Source organism: Acomys minous, assembly GCF_964271855.1.
Source record: "Acomys minous genome assembly, chromosome: 13".
Taxonomy (NCBI): Eukaryota; Metazoa; Chordata; class Mammalia; order Rodentia; family Muridae; genus Acomys; species Acomys minous.
Genome location: NC_140495.1, coordinates 35400564 through 35421423, shown reverse-complemented (window position 1 = coordinate 35421423; position 20860 = coordinate 35400564). Strand labels below are relative to the sequence as shown.

Genomic DNA, 20860 nt, shown 5'->3' with positions numbered 1-20860 from the left:
CATGAAAAGATGTTAGACATTCCACGTGGCTGTGCATGTAAATAAATGTGCATGCGTGTAGAGGCCAGAAGTTGATGCTCAAAGCCTTTTTTGTTTTTTATCTTTTGTTTTGTTTGGTTTGTTTTGTTTGTTTGTTTGTTTGTTTGTTTGAGACAGGGTTTCTCTGTGCATCCTTGGCTGTCCTGGATTCACTTTGTAGACCATGCTGGCCTCGAACTTATAGAGATCCTCCTGCCTCTGCCTCCGCAGTGACAGGATTAAAGTGTATGCCACCACCGTCCGGCAAAATGTGTAGCCCAGGCGGGCCTCGAACTCCTGATCCTCCTGCCTCCATCTCCTTCAGCAAATCCTACTGGTGTGCGCCACCACAACTGGCATCAATGTCTTCCTCCATCACTGTCCACTGTACTTGTGGATCCTGGAGCTTTCTGAGTACACCTAGTCTAACTAACCAGTTCTCCCTGAGAATCCCAGTTCCTGTCTCACTAGTGCTGAGATTACAGACGGCCGCCACGCCTGCCTTGCATTTACAACTTTTACAACGTAGAGTACCTGAGTTCTCAACATCGGAACTCTGGTATCTGGCTGGTCTTCCACGTTGTTTTTTGAAACAGAGTCTCTCCCTGAACTCACTGGTCAGCTGCTGGACTGTCTGGCCAGTAGTGCCAGGGATCTTCCTATCTCTGTAATATCCCCAGAGGAGTTATGATTGCCAGGCTTGTGGTGTGTGTGTGTGTGTGTGTGTGTGTGTGTGTGTGTGTGTGTGTGTGTGTGTGTTTGTGTGTGTGTGTGTGTGTGTGTATGTGTTGAGGTATGCTTGGGCATGGCAAGTACTTGTCAACTGAGATGGCTTTCCAACCCTAACTTTTAGAATTTTTTTTAAAAACACTGCTTATCTCTAACAATTGTCTGTCCCCTTGTAAGCAACATGCATAGCCATGTCTTAGAGTGGTGCTCCCAAAGGATCACTTTGCCCGTGAAGTCCCCAGGGTCCTTGTTAAAATGGTGTATCTGGTTGAAAGGGTCTGGATGCTGAGATTCTGCAGGTTTCTAATAAAGTCTGTGTCAAAGCCACGGCCCAGGAAAGGCTGGTGCTTTCAGTGACAAGCTTTTAGAGTAAGAAGGAGGAAAAATAGTAATTGCTGTCCACCACACAACTAAGCCAACATGAAGGTACAGAAAGGTCTAACACTTGCTGGGTGGATGTGAGGGCTTGAACTGAGATCCCCACGATGGATGTGGCCTGCCTATAGTCTAAGCACCGAAGACGTGGAGGCTGTGGGTCCATAATACACACTGGCTAGCTCCAAGTCAGCAGGCTTGAGAGGCAGTGGAGTTCAAACAAGGAAGACACCGTATGTCCACCGTAGGCACCCACACCCAGGTGAACACACATGCGCATGAGCATCCTGCACATGCATGCACACCCACCTACCCACACTATTGCAAGAGTTTTTTTTTTTTAACTCCTGAAATGTCAGATATATCAATTTAAATCACGTGTAAATTGATAGGGAAAATGTTTAACTGTTGGCAACTGGAAAAATATGCAATGCATTGACCCACGTTTTCCAAGGTACTCTTTAATCTGTGCACTCAACTCCTCAGTCCTGCCTTTTCTGACACAAGTTCAAACTGGAGTCTAGACTTCAGACATTCAAGTATAGGACACAAGCTCATATTTGGGATTCATGTTTGGAAGGGAACTGGAATGGATTGTTTCCAAGTCTTTGAAGGTATTTAAATGTAGTCATTTTCGTTAATTGCTCCTAACAAGTAATTAATACTGCTTCGGGGTTTCACAGGAACACATGTCTCTCTCATGCTGGACTCAGGCTACAGACCATTGTGCGGCTTCCAGGCCGCTTGATTGTTTGCCTTTCACAGAAGCTTTGAAGTAAGAGCAGAGGAGATTTAGCAGAAGTAACCCTGTGCTCAGAACACGTGAGCACGTGAGAGAGAGAGAGAGAGAGAGAGAGAGAGAGAGAGAGAGAGAGAGAGAGAGACAGAGAGAGACAGAGAGAGAGAGACAGAGAAAGACAGAGACAGAGACAGAGAGACAGAGAGAGAAACAGACAGACAGACAGACAGACAGACAGAGAGGAGAGAAGCAGATACAAACACATGCACACATGTACACTCACACACACACAGAGACAGACAGACAGAGAGAGAGAGAGAGAGAGAGAGAGAGAGAGAGAGAGAGAGAGAGAGAGAAAGAGAAAGACAAACAGATAGACAGACACACACACACACACGTGTACACATAGACACAGAGAGACAGAGAAAGAGAAAGTGAGACAGACAGACAGACAGACAGACAGACACACACACACACACACACACACACACACACACACACACACAGAAAGACAGAGACAGAGAGAGGAAGAGGCTGTAAGGGGTCTTGTTGTGTTTCTTTTCCTGTTGTCTTTTCTTTGGGAAGTGTTGAACACTGGGCCTGTAACAGAGAACTTCACGATACTTCTGCAAAGTGGAATTTCCCCGGCCTCTCTCTTGAGTAAAGTTATCTAACAAAGTAAAGGTTAAGGGAAGTAAATATTTATCTCAGTGGTTACAAACAGTGCATTTTAACAAGTTAGCAGCAGACTCCAGCACCCATTGTGTGGCTCCAGCTAGATGCCTGGTCCTGTCTGCAGGCATGCATGCAGACACAGGCCTTACGCCACAGAGCCACAGAGCACACGCAACCCTCTTACCCACCCAGCCTGCCTTCCTACTCTTGCCAGGCCTGCCCCATGGGCCTCCAGGTAACAGCGAGAGCCCACTCCAACAGGCAGTTCTGGAGGAGAGAGCCATGTTCAGTCTTTCCATCCCGAGGATGTCAGTAAACCAGCCTGTAGGGGGTGCTTCCGGCAACTTTCCTTTGTCTAAATTCTCAAAGATCAGGACTGAGGTTACACATTTTAACTGGAAAAGATTCCTTTATTGTAAACAACAAGGGTGCCCAGTCCTGACCACTCCACCACAGACCTAAAGAGATTTGGAGTTTATGTTTGTTTGTTTGTGTGTGTGTGTGTTTTTAACTCAGATCCTCAGTTTCCTTGTTAGGAAAAAAGAAATCCCTAACTGCAAGGCAAAAGCAATGAAAAACAATCTTGGAAATCAGAATGAAGTACACTCACACGGTGTGCTACCGTCCTTACTCACCCGAGGATGCACTTCACTTACGGATCAGATTCCCAATTGACTGTTCATTCTGCAATAACCAAGCAGCTTGGAGGACTGAGCACTAGGCCTCTAGCCCAGCTACATTTTTGCATCTCTCCCTTCCTGCTGTTAGACAGGCTTTCCCCAGAAACCCTCCCTTCCAGTGTGTTTTTTTCTCAGAGCTCCCGTGCCCTCTGCCTTCCCCCTGCTGTGGCTTGATGCCATAGAAAGTCTTAGACAAGCTTTTAGTGACTGGACTTCCTAGGTGTGAAGGGAGGTTCCCCAACCAGAGGACTCCAGTCAAATTCGTTTTTGAAGATGTTTGTCCTGACTCTGCTTCCTAAGAAGTATCTTCAGAGTGTCCAGAGCCAGTGGACCCATGCCAAGTACCCAATAGTACCTGTGCAGCTAGCTAAGCCAGAGAGGTAGTAACTGCTACAGTAACATTTTTCATTTGTTATAAACTGTTTATAAAATTGCCTCCAGAAAAAAAGCACAGAACTTAAAACACAATTAGCAACTGGGGAGATGGCTCAAGGGGTAAGAGCACTTTCTGTGAAAGCTCCAGGACCTGAGTTCAAAGGCCTGCACTTCTGTAAAAAGCTGGGCATAGCTGCGTGTACCTGTAACCCTGCATTAAGAGGTGACACAGGACGTTCTAGAAGCTTGCTCAGCTAGCCTGGCAGAAATAGTGTTTCTGGTTCAGTGAGATACCCTGTCTGAAATAAGGTAGGTATAAAGCAATAAAGAAAGACACCTGATATCCTCCTCTGACTCCCCAAGCTGCTTACACACTCACTCATGTGCGTGCCTCTCTCTCTCTCTCCCTCTCCCTCTCCCCCTCCCTCCATCCCTCCCTCCCTCTCTCTCTCTCTCTCTCTCTCTCTCACACACACACACACACACACACACATACACAGACACCTCATTATGAGCCCCATTTTTAAAAGGAGGAAGTAAATCATAGACTCCGAAGGTCTAGGAACATTCCAAGGTGCTGGACGTGGACCACAGAGCTCAGTACAGCCAGCCATTGGTCATACCACAAGATTGCAGCTGGCTTCAAACCTGTACTTGGGGTCTGCCAGGCATTCTGTTTCATCACGAGTTCTGTGCATGTGTGTGTAAGTACGAAAGTGCCTCTTTGCACATGAGTACACATGTATATGAGTACACACACTCATGTGCAAATGACATGGGTGTGTGCTTGCATGTGGAGAGCTGCGAGGTGCCGCGCCTTAATATGGCGCAGGCTTCCACCTTCTGCCATCCCGATGGCGAGCGCTTTCTAAGATAAACAAGTCCTTATATGGCAAAAGGCTGTGCAAGGGTAACACGTGATCTGATGACGAGCAGTCCTGCTCTGATGCAGACCTATGAGGAGGTGACACCTGGCACGAGCTGATTGGCCCTTGAGTTGTACTTAAGCTTGGCCCTTCCCTTCTTCGGGGCCATTCCCACTGAGCTTAATCCTGAGTAAAGATCTCGAGAAGAAGTCTGGTTGTGGCGTCTTATTTCCGCTGGACGGTGGGGCGCCGACACTTGCATGCAGAAGCTAGGCTCTGCTTCTTGTATGGAAGAAGCTCTCCATCTTTCTCCTTTAACTTTCCTAGTCCTGAGCTGTGAGGAGCCCTGAAATGGGGAGAACTCTGGGCTCCCTCCTCACCCACCAGGCTGGGTGTATCAATCATCAGTTCTTTTAGGAGTCACTTAGAAAGAACTGGTGGATTGTAGGAATAAATTTACCATTAACAGAGTCACTTAAGGTGATTTCTTTTTTCTTTTTCTGGCTGTCAATTACAGGAAAGAGTAACAGAAAATAATAAGAAATTTGATTATTGAAAAACAACTTCTGTACCACTTAAAGGGTCTTTTTAGTTAGAAGACGTCTAGTGCAAATGTCAACATATTGTTTTTGCAAGGGGATGATATTCATATAAATAAGACAGGAAGACTCGATTAATCTGAATTGCCTGATGTAGTATGACTTTCAACTTAAAATTAAGGAGGAAAGAATTGGCAGGCTGGAAGATAAATGTGTCTGAAGCTTAGTTTAAACATAATTAGCTTTGCATGGATGTTTTTTGTTTGTGTAAAATGATGGAGCAAATGAAAATTAAGTGTAACTCCCCCTTCCCCCCACTAGAAAGAATAGTTGTGCATTTCAGTGTTTCTGCATGGTCCTACGGAAATGGTGCCTCCTGGAGACACAGCTCTCACAACAGCAGCGATAAGTGCCTTTTAGTAAAGGTTTATTTACCCTAAATTTTAAAAAAAAATCCCTTTTAGACAACTCTGTCATAGAAGCTGGCTGCCTCTAATTAATTTGGTGCCTTCACTCAAGTTTAAATTGCTCTCTCTCCACTTTGTACTCTTTCAGCAGCTTCAAAAACAAGTTGAACTCACTAGGACATTTGCTATTTACAACATATGTCATTAAGAAAATATGCACATCTCAGAAAAGCAAACTGTACTGTTTATTTTTGGAAAATAATTTTCCATTTTAGTTGAAAATCACAGTAATTTATAGTATTAAGAACTTTAAAATAATGATTTTCTAATCATGCTCAATAACCACAGTTTGCAGGTTTTTTTTTTTTTTTAAAGAAGTTAAATATTGGGACAGGAGGAATGGCATAGGCGCTAAGAGCACTTACTGCTCTTTCGGAGGTCCTGTGTTTGAATACCAAGCATTCACACCAAGAACATCATACCTGCATATACACATGCATACAGAAGGCAAAACATCAATACACATAACATTTTAAAAATCCTTTAAATCGTAGCAGGGAGACCAGTGAGGAGCTTTATTGTCTTACTTTGCCTACATAGATTATTTCTAACTTTGGTGCATCTAATAATTTTCCTGGGCCATTTTTTTTTTCTCCTAGAAGACAGGACTATGTCTACTATAATTGGTAGATGAAAATACAAATAATTTCTGGTTCTGTTTTTTCTTTGATTTTAGCTGGAAAATGAATATTTGCATAAACATAGGTTGGGCATTTTTTTTGGAAAACTGTTCATCTCCAAAGAAAATGCATTTTTGTATCAGACTCACACAGTTCCAAAAGCAGGAAACATAGTTTTCTTATTTCCTCTTAGCTCCTCTTCTCACATGAGAGAGGTTCCACTACATTTATTATTATTTGGATGACAAAGGGCATGCATTTCAATAAAATCATATAAATGGACTAAGAGCTTCGAAACTGGCATTGATTTCAACTACTATTTATCCCATTTATAGGACTTTATGTAGCATTTCAAAGTCTTAGTTGTGTTAACAAGGAGGCTGGGGACTTCCGGGGTGGTTTGACTGTTTCTAAAGGGACTTCCGGGGTGGTTTGACTGTTTCTAAAGGGACTTCCGGGGTGGTTTGACTGGAAATAACTATAGTAGGTAAATGTCATGGCCTTTCTCACCTCCCGCGGGCGTGGACTTAGGAAAGGGATATAGCTTCTATGAGTTGCAACTCTCCCATTTATAAAATGCACCCAACAGTATTTACGGAAGTGCACAGCAATTCGGCAGCAGTGCATGTGGTGTTCTTGGCAGATAGAAAACGTCCAATAGATAACCCTGTTGTTCTGTTTCTTCCCCTGTCTGCCTTATGAGCTTACCTATGGCTTAGGTTATATACTTCTTTTGCATTAGTTCATAAAGCATGCTACTTTTTGTCATAACTAAACCTTCGCTTCATGCAACCCAGTTCACATCAGACAAGACTTTACTTAACCACAGTATAAAGCAACGGCAAGAAGCCTGAGAATGAGGTCTGACTCCAGCAGGAGTCTGACTTTTCAGCCCAGAAATGCAACCGATGGACTGGATGAGTGTTATGAAATACATATCATGAGAGCGCTGAATTTTAGCCCTGAAATGAAAGTTCCAAGAATTCACAATTTTCATTTTAGAAGGAAAAAAAATTAAGTGATATTATGAAGCAACTGATGGAATTGATTCTACGAGACAACGCTTAAAACATCCATATGGGCCTAGCAGTGGTGGCTCACACCTTTGATCCCACATGCAGGTGGATTTCTGAGGTCTATGCCAGCCTGGTCTACAGAGGGAGAGTTCCAGAACTGCCAGGGCTACACAGAGAAACCCTATCTCGAAAAACCAAAACCAAATAAACAAACATTGATCTGGAAAGCACAGCTTCTCTTCACAGTTGATGTTTATTACAGCAATGGGAAAAACAAACAAACAAACCCCTCAAAACAACAGTAAACCCTCAGTGCTCTAAAACAGTTTTATAATATTTGAACTTATTTCTGGACAGGAAAAAAAATGAAGAAAATCTATTTTCAAGTGATAGAAACATTTTCACAATATCATGTCAAAGGGAAGAAATAAAATATCTTCCCTAGTACATGCAGTCTGATGATTAGGTTCCAGTGTGTGTTCGGCCTTGCATGAGGATGCTGACACTGCACGAGTAGCTACGCATTTCCTCATGTTTACGATTACCTTGATTTGCTATATAAAATCCTATTCACTAGCTGTATTTGTATTTCTACTTTGTTCCTCATGATTTTGTTATATAGGGTTGCTCACTCTTGTTTTCACCAGAATGTGTTATTTTCCTGTGCCACAAAGTGTTCATCTATGTCTGACAGATTAAAAAAAAATCAATATGATGACCTAATTCCCTGGTCAAGTCAAAGATCTTTCTACCTGATTAACCATCAGACAACTTCCGAGTGATGAAGAATCCCTCTCAAATTGAATTCTATCCATGTTCACGCCACATGGAGAAAGGTCTGTTGCTCTTCTCAAATCATTTTTAACAGTCTAGGAATTTTATCACAAGCCAATCATTAATCCGCCCAACTTGATTAGCCCATTTGGCCAGACTCGTATACTGATTTATGTCTCTTCAGATATTCAAGGCGTAGAGTCTCAGAAAAAAAAAAAAAGGTTTACATTATGTAAATGGTGTCCTAGCCATGAAATAAACAATGCACTGTTTTCTTTCACCAGCCAAGCACTTATTGCCCTCTCTGGCTCCCCAGTGAACTACAACTCATTAAACTGATACACTGGCACATGAGGCCCTCTTTCAAACAAGCAAATGGGGCTTTTCTCCATGCTTTAATGGGCATGTTCTTGCTTCTTGGGAGTCAATCCTTGCACTCTGGCTTTGCACTCAGTGAGAACACCTGGGATTCTGTAGCCTTGCTGTTTGCGGAGAACAGCACCAAAATAGGCCTGCTAAGACATCCGAGATGGATTGCTGGACGTCCTGAGTCACCTCTGGAACCCAGAGCTCGATACTTTGTGCCTTTCATTTGCATTCTTAGGTGTTTCAGCAAAGCAAATGACAATTACTAGTGAAAAACTTACATATAAAAACAAGGATTTTTCTCTTTCTTATAATTAGAAATATAAAGGGCAAATAAAGCCTTGGCTTAGATAAGCCTTAACTACTCCTAAAAGTTGCATCAACAAAGGCTTCCTAGTATAAATATAGTATTCTACTAATAATGCAAAATGTGTCTCTCAATTTAGTAAAGATGTCTGTATTTGCTTTTTCATATGTTTAGAATGAATAATTAGGTCTCCTATGTTGTTCATGCAGATCTCACAACAGAGATCAGGTCAGGTCCTCCATGGTCCATTGGCGGAGTTGGCATGCACACGAGACTAAAGCAGAAGGAAGTGGAGCCTCGACAGAGTACAGAGAACAAGATCTGCCCCACAGAAGACCTGTCTTATTCATGGCTCATGTTTAATGATCAAAGAGCTACATTGTGCTGTTTTGATAGTGTGCACCTACAGTAAGGCCAGAGGTAAAACATGAAAACATCAAGAGGGTTACAGAAGTTAATGGACTGATAAATATGGATGCCAGGATCGTAGAGTTGAAGTTGCCTCTTTTGAGAAGAGCCACATACATTTTAATGTAACTCAATACCTTGAATTGATTCAAGGGCCGCAGTGTGCTATTATAGTCAGTAAACAAACATCTGCTATGGCAAGCCAGAGAGATATGTTAGTGAGGAAAAGAAGGGAACGGTAAACCTAGAGTAGAAATGGAAAGGTCTAGAAAGGAGAAACTCAGAAATGGTGGCAACTGAGGGGAGACCCAATGAAATCCAGGTTGGAGTAAATGAGGGCTTGCTTCCCAGTTGCTTATGGCAGGAGAGAAAGAGAGAGCATGGCTAAGGGGAATGCTAAGGTAAAAATATTGCAAAGTCAATACGGCTTGGTAGATTGACTTTACCTTAACAACCTCAGTATGTTTTGCATGGCTTCAAGTGTTTACATCAGGTTCATGGAAGAAGCTAAAGAATATAGTCTTTAATGCCTCATGTTCAAATTCTGATGCCGCCAGGTTAGCTAGCGTTTCCACACCGCTGTGGCAATATTTACCTTCACAGATATGGAGTACTGAATGCCACCGCCACCCTCAGTTTGCACTGGTCCAACTTACAATGCACCCCCATCATTCTGCTCACTGGTACTGTCTTAGATGCACCATACTTTCCAGCAAGTTCTCTGGTCCCACATTGGAAAAACGTGGGATAATCTTGGAAACGTCTACGGTACACACACATTCACTTAGACTAAAGGTGAGTCATAATGCAGCCACAAGAATTTTAGCTTTTTACCTCTGAGTTCGGAGCCAGTGCAGGTCTTGTGAGAAGCATAACTGCCTTAGGGGTCAGGCTGCCCAAACGATATAGGTTGGGTGCAAATGCTTTTGTAGAAATTAATTTGTAAGGAAGTAGAATAGATTCTAAGAACTGGGCTGGCTTAGAGTCTAAAATTCTGTCATGGCCTTGTGGGATCTGTGATTACAGATGTAAGCCACCATGTACAGATTTAGCATATATTCTTTTAAAAAATGCTTAATGATTTTATTAGCACACTTTAATTATACACAATGATGAGTTTTATGTTTTCACAATTGTGCATAATCTATTTTGATATTATTTACAGAAACACACTATCCTCCCTTGTCTGTCTCCCACATTTTGCTATCTTTTTCTTTGGTGACCCACTGAATATCCCCTGGGTTGTTGACAGGAGCATGCGCACTTTAGCAGTGGCAACACCCTGGGAGGAAAATGCCTCGCCTTCTCCCTCCAATCATTAACAGGCTGTCAAAGGTGTGAGAATGTGGAGGCATTGAAATACCTGTGTGGTGTTGGTGAGCATATGAAAATGGTGCCACAACCATGGAAAATAGGATTTAAAAGAGCATAAAACTATTATTATGGGGTTAAAATTGCACTGCTATATCATCTATCAGGTCTACTCCTAGGTGACTATTCAAAAGAATCGTAAGTCAATTCTTGAGATATTTGAAGAATTGTGTTCGTAGCATCTTTATTTACATAGCCAGGGGATAGAAGTAGCCTGTCTCCATCAACATATGAGAGGGTCCACATATGTGATAAATATGCAATGGTATACATACAATGGCTATGGTACTGTGCAATGGGTGTGGTATATAATGTACAATGGTCTCTTCATAAAAAAGGAAAGAAGCCCTAAGACATGCCACCACAGGAATGAGTCTTAAGTATGTTATACGAAGAAACTAAGCCAGCAGCAAAAGGAGAAACACTTGTGATTTTGCTCAGATGAGGTATACTAAGGCATCAAACTCACAGAAATAGAACCAGAATAGTGGTTCCCAGGAGATGAGAGGAGGAGGACAGAAAGAATTATTGTTTCATGGGTAGATGGGAAACTTCTGGGCATTGGTTACACAACAGTGTAGATAAACTTACTCAACTAAACTGGATGCTTAAACTGGTCAAGGTGCTGCATTTAATGGTTAGAACATAAGAAATAAGATAATAAGATGCCAGGCAAAAAATATGGTATTAGATGAGGAGTTTATTATATGAGCATGGGAAGAGAAGGAAAGGGGTACCCGAGAGAGAGAGAGGAGAGAGAGGAGAGAGAGGAGAGAGAGAGAGAGAGAGAGAGAGAGAGAGAGAGAGAGAGAGAGAGAGAGAGAGAGAAAAGAAGTAAGAAAGGGAGGGGCAAGGTAGGTCTGTTTTTTTATATACTGAGCAGGGCCACGCCCCGATGGCAGGTAGAGAGTGACATCACAGGTAGGCAGGCTGAAGTAGAACCCTAACACCGCATACTATAGTATATGTATGTTCACAACCAAAAATGGGTCAATGGATCAAGATCCAAATCTCATTTGGCACGTTATAGCCTAAGTGAAACCATATGTTGGCTATGGCTATATTCATTGAGCAAAAAATCAACTTGAGTTTTCTGTGAGAATTAGTTGGCCATGTAGATTCTAAAATAAGAATCTTGAATGTTGTCATCACCTGTAAAATCTGTGCTATATATCCTTTCTATCAATAGGGAATCAACATATTCACAAAGATGTATTCATACAAATCCCCATACAGAGGCCTGGCTGTCAGGACTTAGTTCTCCAAGTGAAATCCACTCTTGGAAAGGATTGGTTTACACGTAGGGCCTGAGTTCTGTTTCTGATGCTTCTCCTACTTAGACAACCCTGGGTAACCTGTTTAGACCTGCTTGTCTTACTTTCCTCACATGTTAAGGGAGAGGTGGCCCAACCTAGTAACCTGTAAGTTTATTTTCATTTTCTGCAATGCAAGTTCACAGCCATATCAGATTGAGGGTTTCAGAAGAGTAAGGACTTCTTTTCATCATTGTGTTATCAGAAACCCTTAGAATAGGTCTTCCTACGCTCAGCTAATGTCTATCACAATAAATTGGATGGTGTTTTCCTCACGACGGAACTCTAAAGAGGGGAGTGACTAAGAGTTTCTGTATTACTCTGAACTGGTTGCTGTGTCACATTTAATTCTTTTAAACTTATGCAGTAAGGAATAGTTCTTACATCCTTATTACAATCAAATGAAAGCAGGTCTTAGGGCTGTCATACCTAGCCAGTTGCACGCAGATTAGAATTCGAGTTTGTTTCATGTCACAGGACCCCTGTGACTATGTCACCCTGCTTCTTATCAAGAATGACAGGCAGTCTCAGGTGGGAGACACTTGCTCAGCAAATGTGAGGATGCAGGTGTGGCCCTAAGAACCCACATGAAAACATGGGGCATGGCAGTGCATACATGTAATCTCACCGCAGGAGAGGGAGAGACAGGCTGGGGATGCGTAGCCAGATTGGCCTAATTGGTGACAGGCCTTGTTTATAAAGAGAAAAGAAGACAAAGCAAGAGAGCATGCCTGACGAACACCCGAGGTTGAACCCTAGGCTCTACACACATGTGCACGCTTGCCTTCCTCCCCTCCCCCCTCCACATGAAGGTCTTCCCCCAAGTGCTGAATATGAAGAAGTCCTCTGCCGTGCTACAAAGGGAAACACCGAGCAGTTCTTTACCACTTACTCATCACCACCCAGGAACTGGCAACATCTGTTACAGTTTTGATGCTAAAAATACTTCAAAGATTCTTGTGTTTGATGTTTGTCGCCATAATGACTCTGGAGGGAGGTGGTAGAGGCAGACCCTGATGGGAGGTCCGTAGGTCACTGCACTACTGCTTTTGAAGCGAGTTACTAGGCCACAGTCTGTCTTCTCTGTCTTTGCTTCCTGATCGTGGGACAAGTGGTTTGCTGATGTGAATTCTTGCCACGATGTACTGCCCCTGCCAATCTCTAAAAGCAAATGGAACCACTGGACCTCAGATTAGAATCTTTCATATTCTGAGACCATTGAACACTTGCTCTTTATTAATTGCCTCTGATATTTTATTATAATTGGAAGCCCCATAATGTCATATTAAGCTAATATATCTCAAGACTTCAGTGATAGGGTCATTTGTATTTCATCTAAAATGCTAATTTAGGCATCTCAGCCCATACCTATTCAAAATTCCTGATGATGGGGCCAGCGTGTCGCACCTATCTGAACTGTTATTTTTTAATTAATTAATTAATTTATTCACTTTACATTCCAGATGTAGCCTCCTCCCTCCTCTCCTCCCAGCACCATTCTCCTATTCCTCTGAAAAGGGGATCCCCCCTACTTACCCACCCCAGCCCATCAAGTCACATCAGGACTGAGCGTGTCCTTTTATCCTGTAGCCTGGCAAAGCAGTCCCACCAGGGGGAAGTGATCAAAAAAGCAGACAACAGAGTCCATGTCAGAGACAGCCTCTGATCCCCTGACTAGTGGCACACATGAAGCCTGAGCTGTCCATTGGCTACATCTATGTCGAGGACCTAGGTCCAGTCCATGCATGGGCCTTGTTGGTGATTCAGTCTCAGCAAAACCCGCTGGGCTCTGGTTAGTTGGCTCTATTGGCTTTCTTGTGGAGCTCCTGTCACCTTTAGGTTCTTTTATCCTTTCCCTACTTTCCCAACAGACTCCTCGTGTTTTACCCAATGTTTACCTGTGAGTATCAGCATCTGTTTTGAACCACTGCTGAGTGGAGCTTCTAAGAGGACAACTCAGCTAGGCTCCTGTCTACAAGCATAGCAGAGTATATCCTTTTTTCTTTTTTTAAATTTTATTAATTTATTCAGATTACAACTCAATTGTTATCCCATCACTTGTATCCTCCCATACCTCCCTCCCTCCCGGTTTCACCCTACTCCCCTCCTCTAGGTCTATGACCGAGGGGGAACCCCCACTATATGGTCATAGGCTATCAAGTCTCATCTTGGTAGCCTGCTTATTCTTTCTTTGAGTGCCACCAGCCCTCCCCACCAAGGGGAGGTGGTCATGTCAAAGTCAGTCCCTGCTCTCCACATAACTGTAAGAGTGCCCTGTCCAGGAGATTGGGATAGATGTGAGGACATCCTACTGAGACTCTAGGTAAGAGAAATATAGGAGATGGGGAAATAGAAGAACCCAGAGAGTCCTAGAAATCTACAAGAAGAACATCGTGAAGGGTGGATTGGGGCCCAGGGGGGTCTGCTCAAACTGTTGCACTAACAAAGGACAATAGTAAACATCGAACCCCTACTCTGATCTACTCAATGGGCAGAGTATATCCTTAACAGTGTCCAGTTGACTCTCTTTCATGGGGTGCCTCTTGGGTTGAGCCAGGCATTGCTTGGGCACCCCCTCAATCTCTGCTCTATTGTTATCCCTGCATGTTTTGTGGACAGAGTAAATTTTAGATAAAAGCTTTATGAATGGGCTGGCATTCTCCTCCCTCCAATAGGAGTCTTGTCTAGTTAGAGCGTGTCCTCTTCATCCTCCATGGCCCCTGCTACTAGACGTCTCAGTTATAGTCCCTCTCATATCTCCCAGAGGCTTATTAAGACTTAGGTCTCCAGCTTGTTACAGAGATGTCCCTACTGACAGTTTCGCTTTTCTCTGCAGGCCTTCCATCCTCCCTGTCCCCCAATCTCCACAGATATGATCTCCACCCTTATTTGTCTCTGTGATCTGTCTCCTACCTTGTTCCCTGCAAATAGCGATACTTTGACTTCTTTCTTTCCAATTTGTATCTTCTTGATCTCCTTTAGTTGTCTTATTGCTCTAGCTAGAACTTCTAGTACTATGTTGAAGAGATGTGGAGAGAGTGGGCAGCCTTGTCTTGTTCATGATTTTAGTGGGGTTGCTTTGAGTTTCTCTCCCTTCAATTTGATGTTGGCTATTAGTTTGCTGTATATAGCCTTTACTATATTTAGGCATAGGCCTTATATTCCTGATCTCTCCAAGACTTTTATCATGAAGGGCTGTTGGATTTTGACAAAACCTTTTTCTGCATCTAATGAGATGATTATGTGATTTTTTTCTTTTAGTTTTTTTATATGGTAGATTACATTGATGGATTTTTGGATGTCAAAGCACCCTTGTATCCCTGAGATGAAGCCTACTTGATCATGGTGTATATGATGTATTCTAGGATTCGACTTGTGATTATTGTATTGAGTATTTTTTCATCAGTATGAAATTCTCTTTCTTTGTTGAATCTTTGTGTGGTTTAGGTGTTAAGGTGACTGTGGCCTCACAGAATGAGTTTGGCAATGTTCCTTTTGTTTCTGTTTTGTGGAATAGTTTGAGGAGTATTGGTATTAACTCTTCTTTGAATGTCTGGTAGAATTCTGTGCTTAAACCATCTGGCCCTGGTCATTGAGCAGGGAGTTGTTCAGTTTCCATGAGTGTGCAGGCTTTTAGTTATTTCTCTTGTTGTTGAGCTCTATCTTGATTCCATGGTGATCTGACAAGGAACAATGAGTTAATTCAATATTTTTTGATATCACTTAAGGTTTGCTTTGTGACTGACTATATGTTCAATTTTGGAGAAGGTATCATTGGGTGCTGTGAAGAAAGTATACTCTTTTGCATTTGTGTAAAAAGTCTTGTAGACATCTTTAGGTCCATTTGATTCATGACTTTTGTTAGTTTTATTATTTCTTTGTTTAGTTTCTGTCCTTTGGTGAGAGCAGGGTGTTAAAGTCTCCTACTATTAATGTGTAGGGATCAATGTGTGATTTAAACTTTAGTAATGTTTCTTTTACAAATGTGGGTACCTTCTCATCTGGGACATAATATTCATAAGTGTCAGGTTATCTTGGTGTCTTTTCCTTTGTGAGTATAAAAATGTCCTTCCCCATCTTTTCTGATTAATTTTGGTTGAAAGTCTATTTTATTAGATGTTAGAATGTCTGCTCCATCTTATTTCTTGGGTCGGTTTGCTTGGAAAACTTTTTTCCAGGCCTTACTCTCAGGCAATGTCTATCTTGGTGGCTGAAGTGTGTTTCTTGTATGCAACAGAATTATGGGTCCTTTTTACACATTCAGTGGTTTAGTCTGTGCTTTTTATCATAGAGTTGAGCCCACTGATGTTGAGAGATATTAATAACCAGTAATTTTTTCCTTTTATTTTTATGTTGGTTGTGATACTGTGTTTGTATGCTATGTATTTTGGTTTTGCTGTAGTGAGGTTATTTATATTCTGTGTTTTTTTGGGAGAGGGTGTAGTTAACCTCCTCAGGTGGGAGCTTTCTTTCTAATTATTGTCTGTAGGACTGTATTTATGCATAGATATTGTTTAAATTTGGTTTTGTAGTGGAATATCTTGTTTTCTTCATTTATGGTGATTGAAAGTTTTGCTGGGTATAGAAGTCTGGCTTCATGTCTGTGGTCTTTTAGGATCTATAGGACATTTTCCCAGGCCTCTGGCTTTTATGGTCTCTGTTGAGAAGTCAGGTGTGATTCTGATAGGTTTGCCATTGTGTTACTTGGCCTTTCCACCTTGTAGCTTTTTAGTATTTTTTCTTTGTTCTGTACATTTAGTGTTTTGATTATTATGTAGTAGAAGTAATTTATTTTCTGGTCTAGTCTATTTGGTATTTTGTAAGCCTCTTCTGTGCTTAAAGCCATCTCTTTCTTTAGGTTGGGGAAATTTTCTTCTATGATTTTCTTGAAAATATTTTCTGGTCTTTGAAGCCTGGAATCTTCTATTTCTTTGTTTCTTATTATTTTTAGGTTTCATCTTTTCACAGTGTCCTTGATTTCTTGGATGCTTTGTGTCAGAAATTTTTTTCAGTTTAATACTTTCTTTGACAGATGTATTGATTTCTTCAATTGTATCTTCTATGCCTTAGATTCTCTCTTTCACCTCTTGTATTCAGATGCTTACCTCTGTAGTTCCTGTTATCTTCTCTAAGTTTTCAGTGTCCAGGATTTTCTCAGTTTCATCTCTAGGACTTTCTTTATTGATTCTATTTCTATTATCAGGTCTCGAACCATTTTATTCATCTCCTTTGCCTGTTTGGCTGTATTTTCCTGTATTTCTTTGAGGGGTTTATCCATTTTCTCTTTAAATGCCTCTACCAACTTCATAAGCAGAGATTTAAGGTCATTTTCCTGTGTTTCAGCTGCATTAGACTAGCCAGTGTTTTTGGAGGGTTCTGACGGAGCCATATTGCCCAGGTTTTTGTTAATTGTGTTCTTATGCTGGCCTTTAGCCATCTGGTTGTCCTCAGAGTTGGTTGTTTCCAGAATCTGCTGATTTTCTTAGGCTTTTGTGATCCAACGAGGTCCCTCCAGTCTCCTCAAGACTGCTGTTGGGCTGAACTGAAGCCTGGATCTGTAGAGTTCTGGAGTCTAAAGTCGTCTTCAGGATGGCAGGGGAAGAACACTAATGGGCACTGGCGTTATGGAGTCATCCACACAGCACCTTGCTATGGAACAGACACTGTGCTCTCAGCTCTCAGATTTGGCTGAGCTCCGCCATCTTGAACCCAGAGCCCTGTATGCTCTTATTATCCAGCCACTCTCCACAGGAGGAAAAGTAGAACTGTGTGTTTGTGGTTGGGATGCTGACCCTGATACCTAGGCAATTACCACAGTCTCTGATATTTTGCCACTCAGAAATGGTACACCCTGGCTGCCAACATCTTGGAAGTCCCAGTTGTTTTTTTGTTGTTGTTTGGTTTGTTTTGTTTTATGATATCTGGAGCACTGTTGAAGAAAAGCAAAGCAGATCAGGGTTTTCAAACTTTATTTTCAAGGCTTATTTTTGTTATTGATCTATCTATCTATCTATCTATCTATCTGTACATCTATCTTTCTTCACTGTCATCTTTCTTTCTTTCTTTTTTCTATCATCTATCTATCTATCTATCTATCTATCTATCTATCTATCAGCACTTGTGCCTAGGTGTCCAAAGTGGAAAGGTTGTCAGATCTCCTCTTGGAGAATTACAAATGATTGTAAGCCACCCAGTGGGTGCTAGGAACTGAACTCTGGTCCTCTAAAAGAGCAGAACATACTCAGCCACTGAGCCATTTCTAGCCCTGCATTTAAACATTTTATGAAGAAATCATATTGCGACTCAATGGTTACTTACACAGATCCTCAAATGTGAATGGTCTGGCTATTTTCCTTCTCTAATGTAATGCTCTGTTATATCTTTGAAAAACACTGGTTAGAAAAGCCGGGCATGGTAGTGCATGCCTTTAATCCCAGCACTCGGGAGGCAGAGGCGGGTGGATCGCTGTGAGTTCGAGGCCAGCCTGGTCTACAAAGTGAATCTAGGACAGCAAAGACTAACACAGAGAGACCCTATCTTGAAAAACCAAAAAAAAAAAAAAAACCAAAAAAAAAAAAAAAAAAAGAAGGAGAAGAAGAAGAAAAAGAAAAACACTGGTTAGGATCCTTGCATTGATTTTTAGGCCTCATTGATGGGTCACAATCCACCGCATATAAAAATTGATTTTAGTGTATTTATACTTCTACCACTTATATTTTTCTTCCTGATTTAAAACTTTCCTATCAGTGAGACAAACATCCACCTACCATGCTTGCACACTTCAGTTAACTCTTGGATCTGTTCAGGCAAGAATAAATTTTCTCAAGGTCTCTTTTGTCCTAAAGTAAAGGAATTTGGAAGTTGTTTATTTAAAATGCTAGGGAATTGAGCTGTGAGCTGTGAATATACTAGGCAAATGCTCTACCACTGAGCTCCATCTTTAACTTCACTTTAAGGATTTTTGACAGCTAGTAATGTCTCCCAATCTTACCATTACATCCATCAGACATTAACCATGGCAGGTAAGCATCGCTTTGGCTCAGATCTCTCCCAACACCATACAGCACCACTGTTTGACTTTGCTCCACTTCTGGGCCATACACAAGCATATGACTCCTTTTCCCTTGAGATTGTCTATCAAGGAGAGAGAGAGAGAGAGAGAGAGAGAGAGAGAGAGAGAGAGAGAGAGAGATTTGGTTGAGAGTTTCAATTTTTGCTATTCCTGAAACAATTTCATCTACTTTTGTTTAACCAAGACTTTCTGCTTTTATCCAGGAGTTAAGACAAGAAGCTCACTTCAGGGTTGCTTTTATGGGATGAAGAGGCAAATCAAAGAAGGGAAGCAGAAGACCTTTGGGATGGCTCAACAGGTAAAAGTGCTGGCTACAGCCTGAGTCCCTGACCCACAGAAGGAGGAAAGAATAAATTTCTGGGAGTTGACCTCTGACTTCCACATGAGTACTTGGCATATGCACACACACACACACACACACACATGCCATTATCACCATCATCATCATCATCACAATTAATAATAATAATAAAATTTAAGAAAATGGGAAGTAGGGTTGGTAATGGGGAGCTACATTGGGATGGTCAGAAACTTCTGACTCATGTTAATGGGAGACACTGCTTTTATTCGCCCCTTTCTCTCCATTTATTCTCTTCTTCGCTCATGCTAATCATATATTTTACATATTACATCCATTTAGTGGAGCTTATCATGTAACAAGAACTAGGTTGAAATGCATACTTTAGGATGATGATGGGCAGGCTTCATTCCAATGCCTTAGTTAAGACAGAACCAAAATCAGCCATGCCCCTCAGGTATGTACGGCTCTTCTGAGGATGTGGCCTCTGAACTAAGTTTCAAAGAGTAAAAGCCTAAAGCAGGGGGGGGGGAGGGGGGGAGTGAGGGACTTATTTTACTTTGGGTGTCCCTGGAAGCAGAGACTGTGATCAAGGCACAGATGAGAAGTGGGAATGAAAGAGTAAAGTGGAGAAAGGAAAACCAGTAGAATTGTGTCTGTGAACTTGCATCAGCTGTGGACAATTCCAGGCGGAGGGATCCATAAAAGGAGCCTTAACATGTCTGCCCCAAGAGTACAGGGTGTCATGGATGCACAGATCCCCTTCCTCATGACTATGCATGTGTCTGTCTCAGGGAGAAAGCTGTGTTGTGGAGGACACGGAAGATGAACCGCCTGGGTTGTTTTTGTTGCTGTTGCTGTTTTCAGCGGATGCACACCCTTATCTCAGAGCCTATGACTGTGAGGTAGGGTTGGGGTTGGGATGCTGGATGGATGTCTTGCAGCATTCCCTATATCAGTGGTTCTCACATTTCCTAACTCTGCAACCCTTTAATACAGTTCCTCATGTTGTGGTGACCCCCAAGCATAAAATTATCTTTGTAGCTGCTTAGTAACTGTAATTTTTCTAGTTCTGAATAGCAAGGTAAATATCTGTTTTCCAATGGCCTTAGGAAAGCCCCATGAAAAGGCTGTCTGACTCCTTCCCCTCAAAGGGATTGCAACCCACAGGTTGAGAACCACTGCCCTAGCTGGTCTTCGGTTCATGTGAAAGCTGAGCCCAGCCTACATTTTCTCAACCGAAGTCAGTGTCTCTTACAGTTTGGATAGCTGTTCTCCACTGTCTAACATATGTCACGCATGTGTGCTCAGTTGTTTGTGCTGTGACTGTTCATTTGTTTGCTCTTTGATGGAAAAGTCTACATGGAATGTTCTCCAGGTGTCATTGTGCAGCCCTGAGCCACTCTGGTTGGGGTCTTTACTGCACTTAATGGTGAGAAAGAAGCACCTTAGCCTCTCCATGGGAGCATGTGAAGAAAGCCACTTGATACACTTTTACAGCTGCTTCCTGGGCTTTTTTATTCCTAATTTTCATGAGTATAGGAAATAGACAGGATTACATTAATTTATTCATAAGCAGTAAGCAAAAGAGACCAAACTGAGACTCATAATTACAGTGTTAAAAGTAGTTTATGCACTAACACAAGAAATATGTGGGGAGAGAAAAATGATTAATAATTTAAAAGCCAAATATAAAATCCAGGAGTAAAATTTATCAAAAAAATAGGATTTTCTTACAGTTTCCTCTTAAATTACATAACCAAGTTAGTATAATTTCCTTGTAATAAAGTACCTTGTGAGAGGGCAGTTTCTAGAATGAGTAAAACAAATTGCCTGAGAGATGAAATAGTCA

The 20860-nt window shown here is 41.9% G+C and overlaps 1 protein-coding gene across 4 annotated transcripts in view; it reads left to right on the top strand.

Annotated features, from left to right (window-relative positions):
* LOC311580253 (uncharacterized protein) overlaps positions 1-20860 on the top strand; it is a 71299-nt gene that overhangs the window by 11254 nt on the left and 39185 nt on the right. For 2 of the 4 annotated variants that reach the window (XM_084751666.1, XM_084751664.1), the window contains exons 1-3: positions 8774-8966; positions 18914-19008; positions 19803-19913. In XM_084751666.1, the coding sequence (XP_084607792.1) occupies positions 8909-8966; positions 18914-19008; positions 19803-19913 (264 nt within the window). In that variant the 5' untranslated portion in view covers positions 8774-8908. Of the gene's footprint in view, positions 1-8773; positions 8967-18913; positions 19009-19802; positions 19914-20860 lie in introns of those variants that run through there. The other 2 variants (XR_014773406.1, XM_084751665.1) reach the window with 1 other exon arrangement.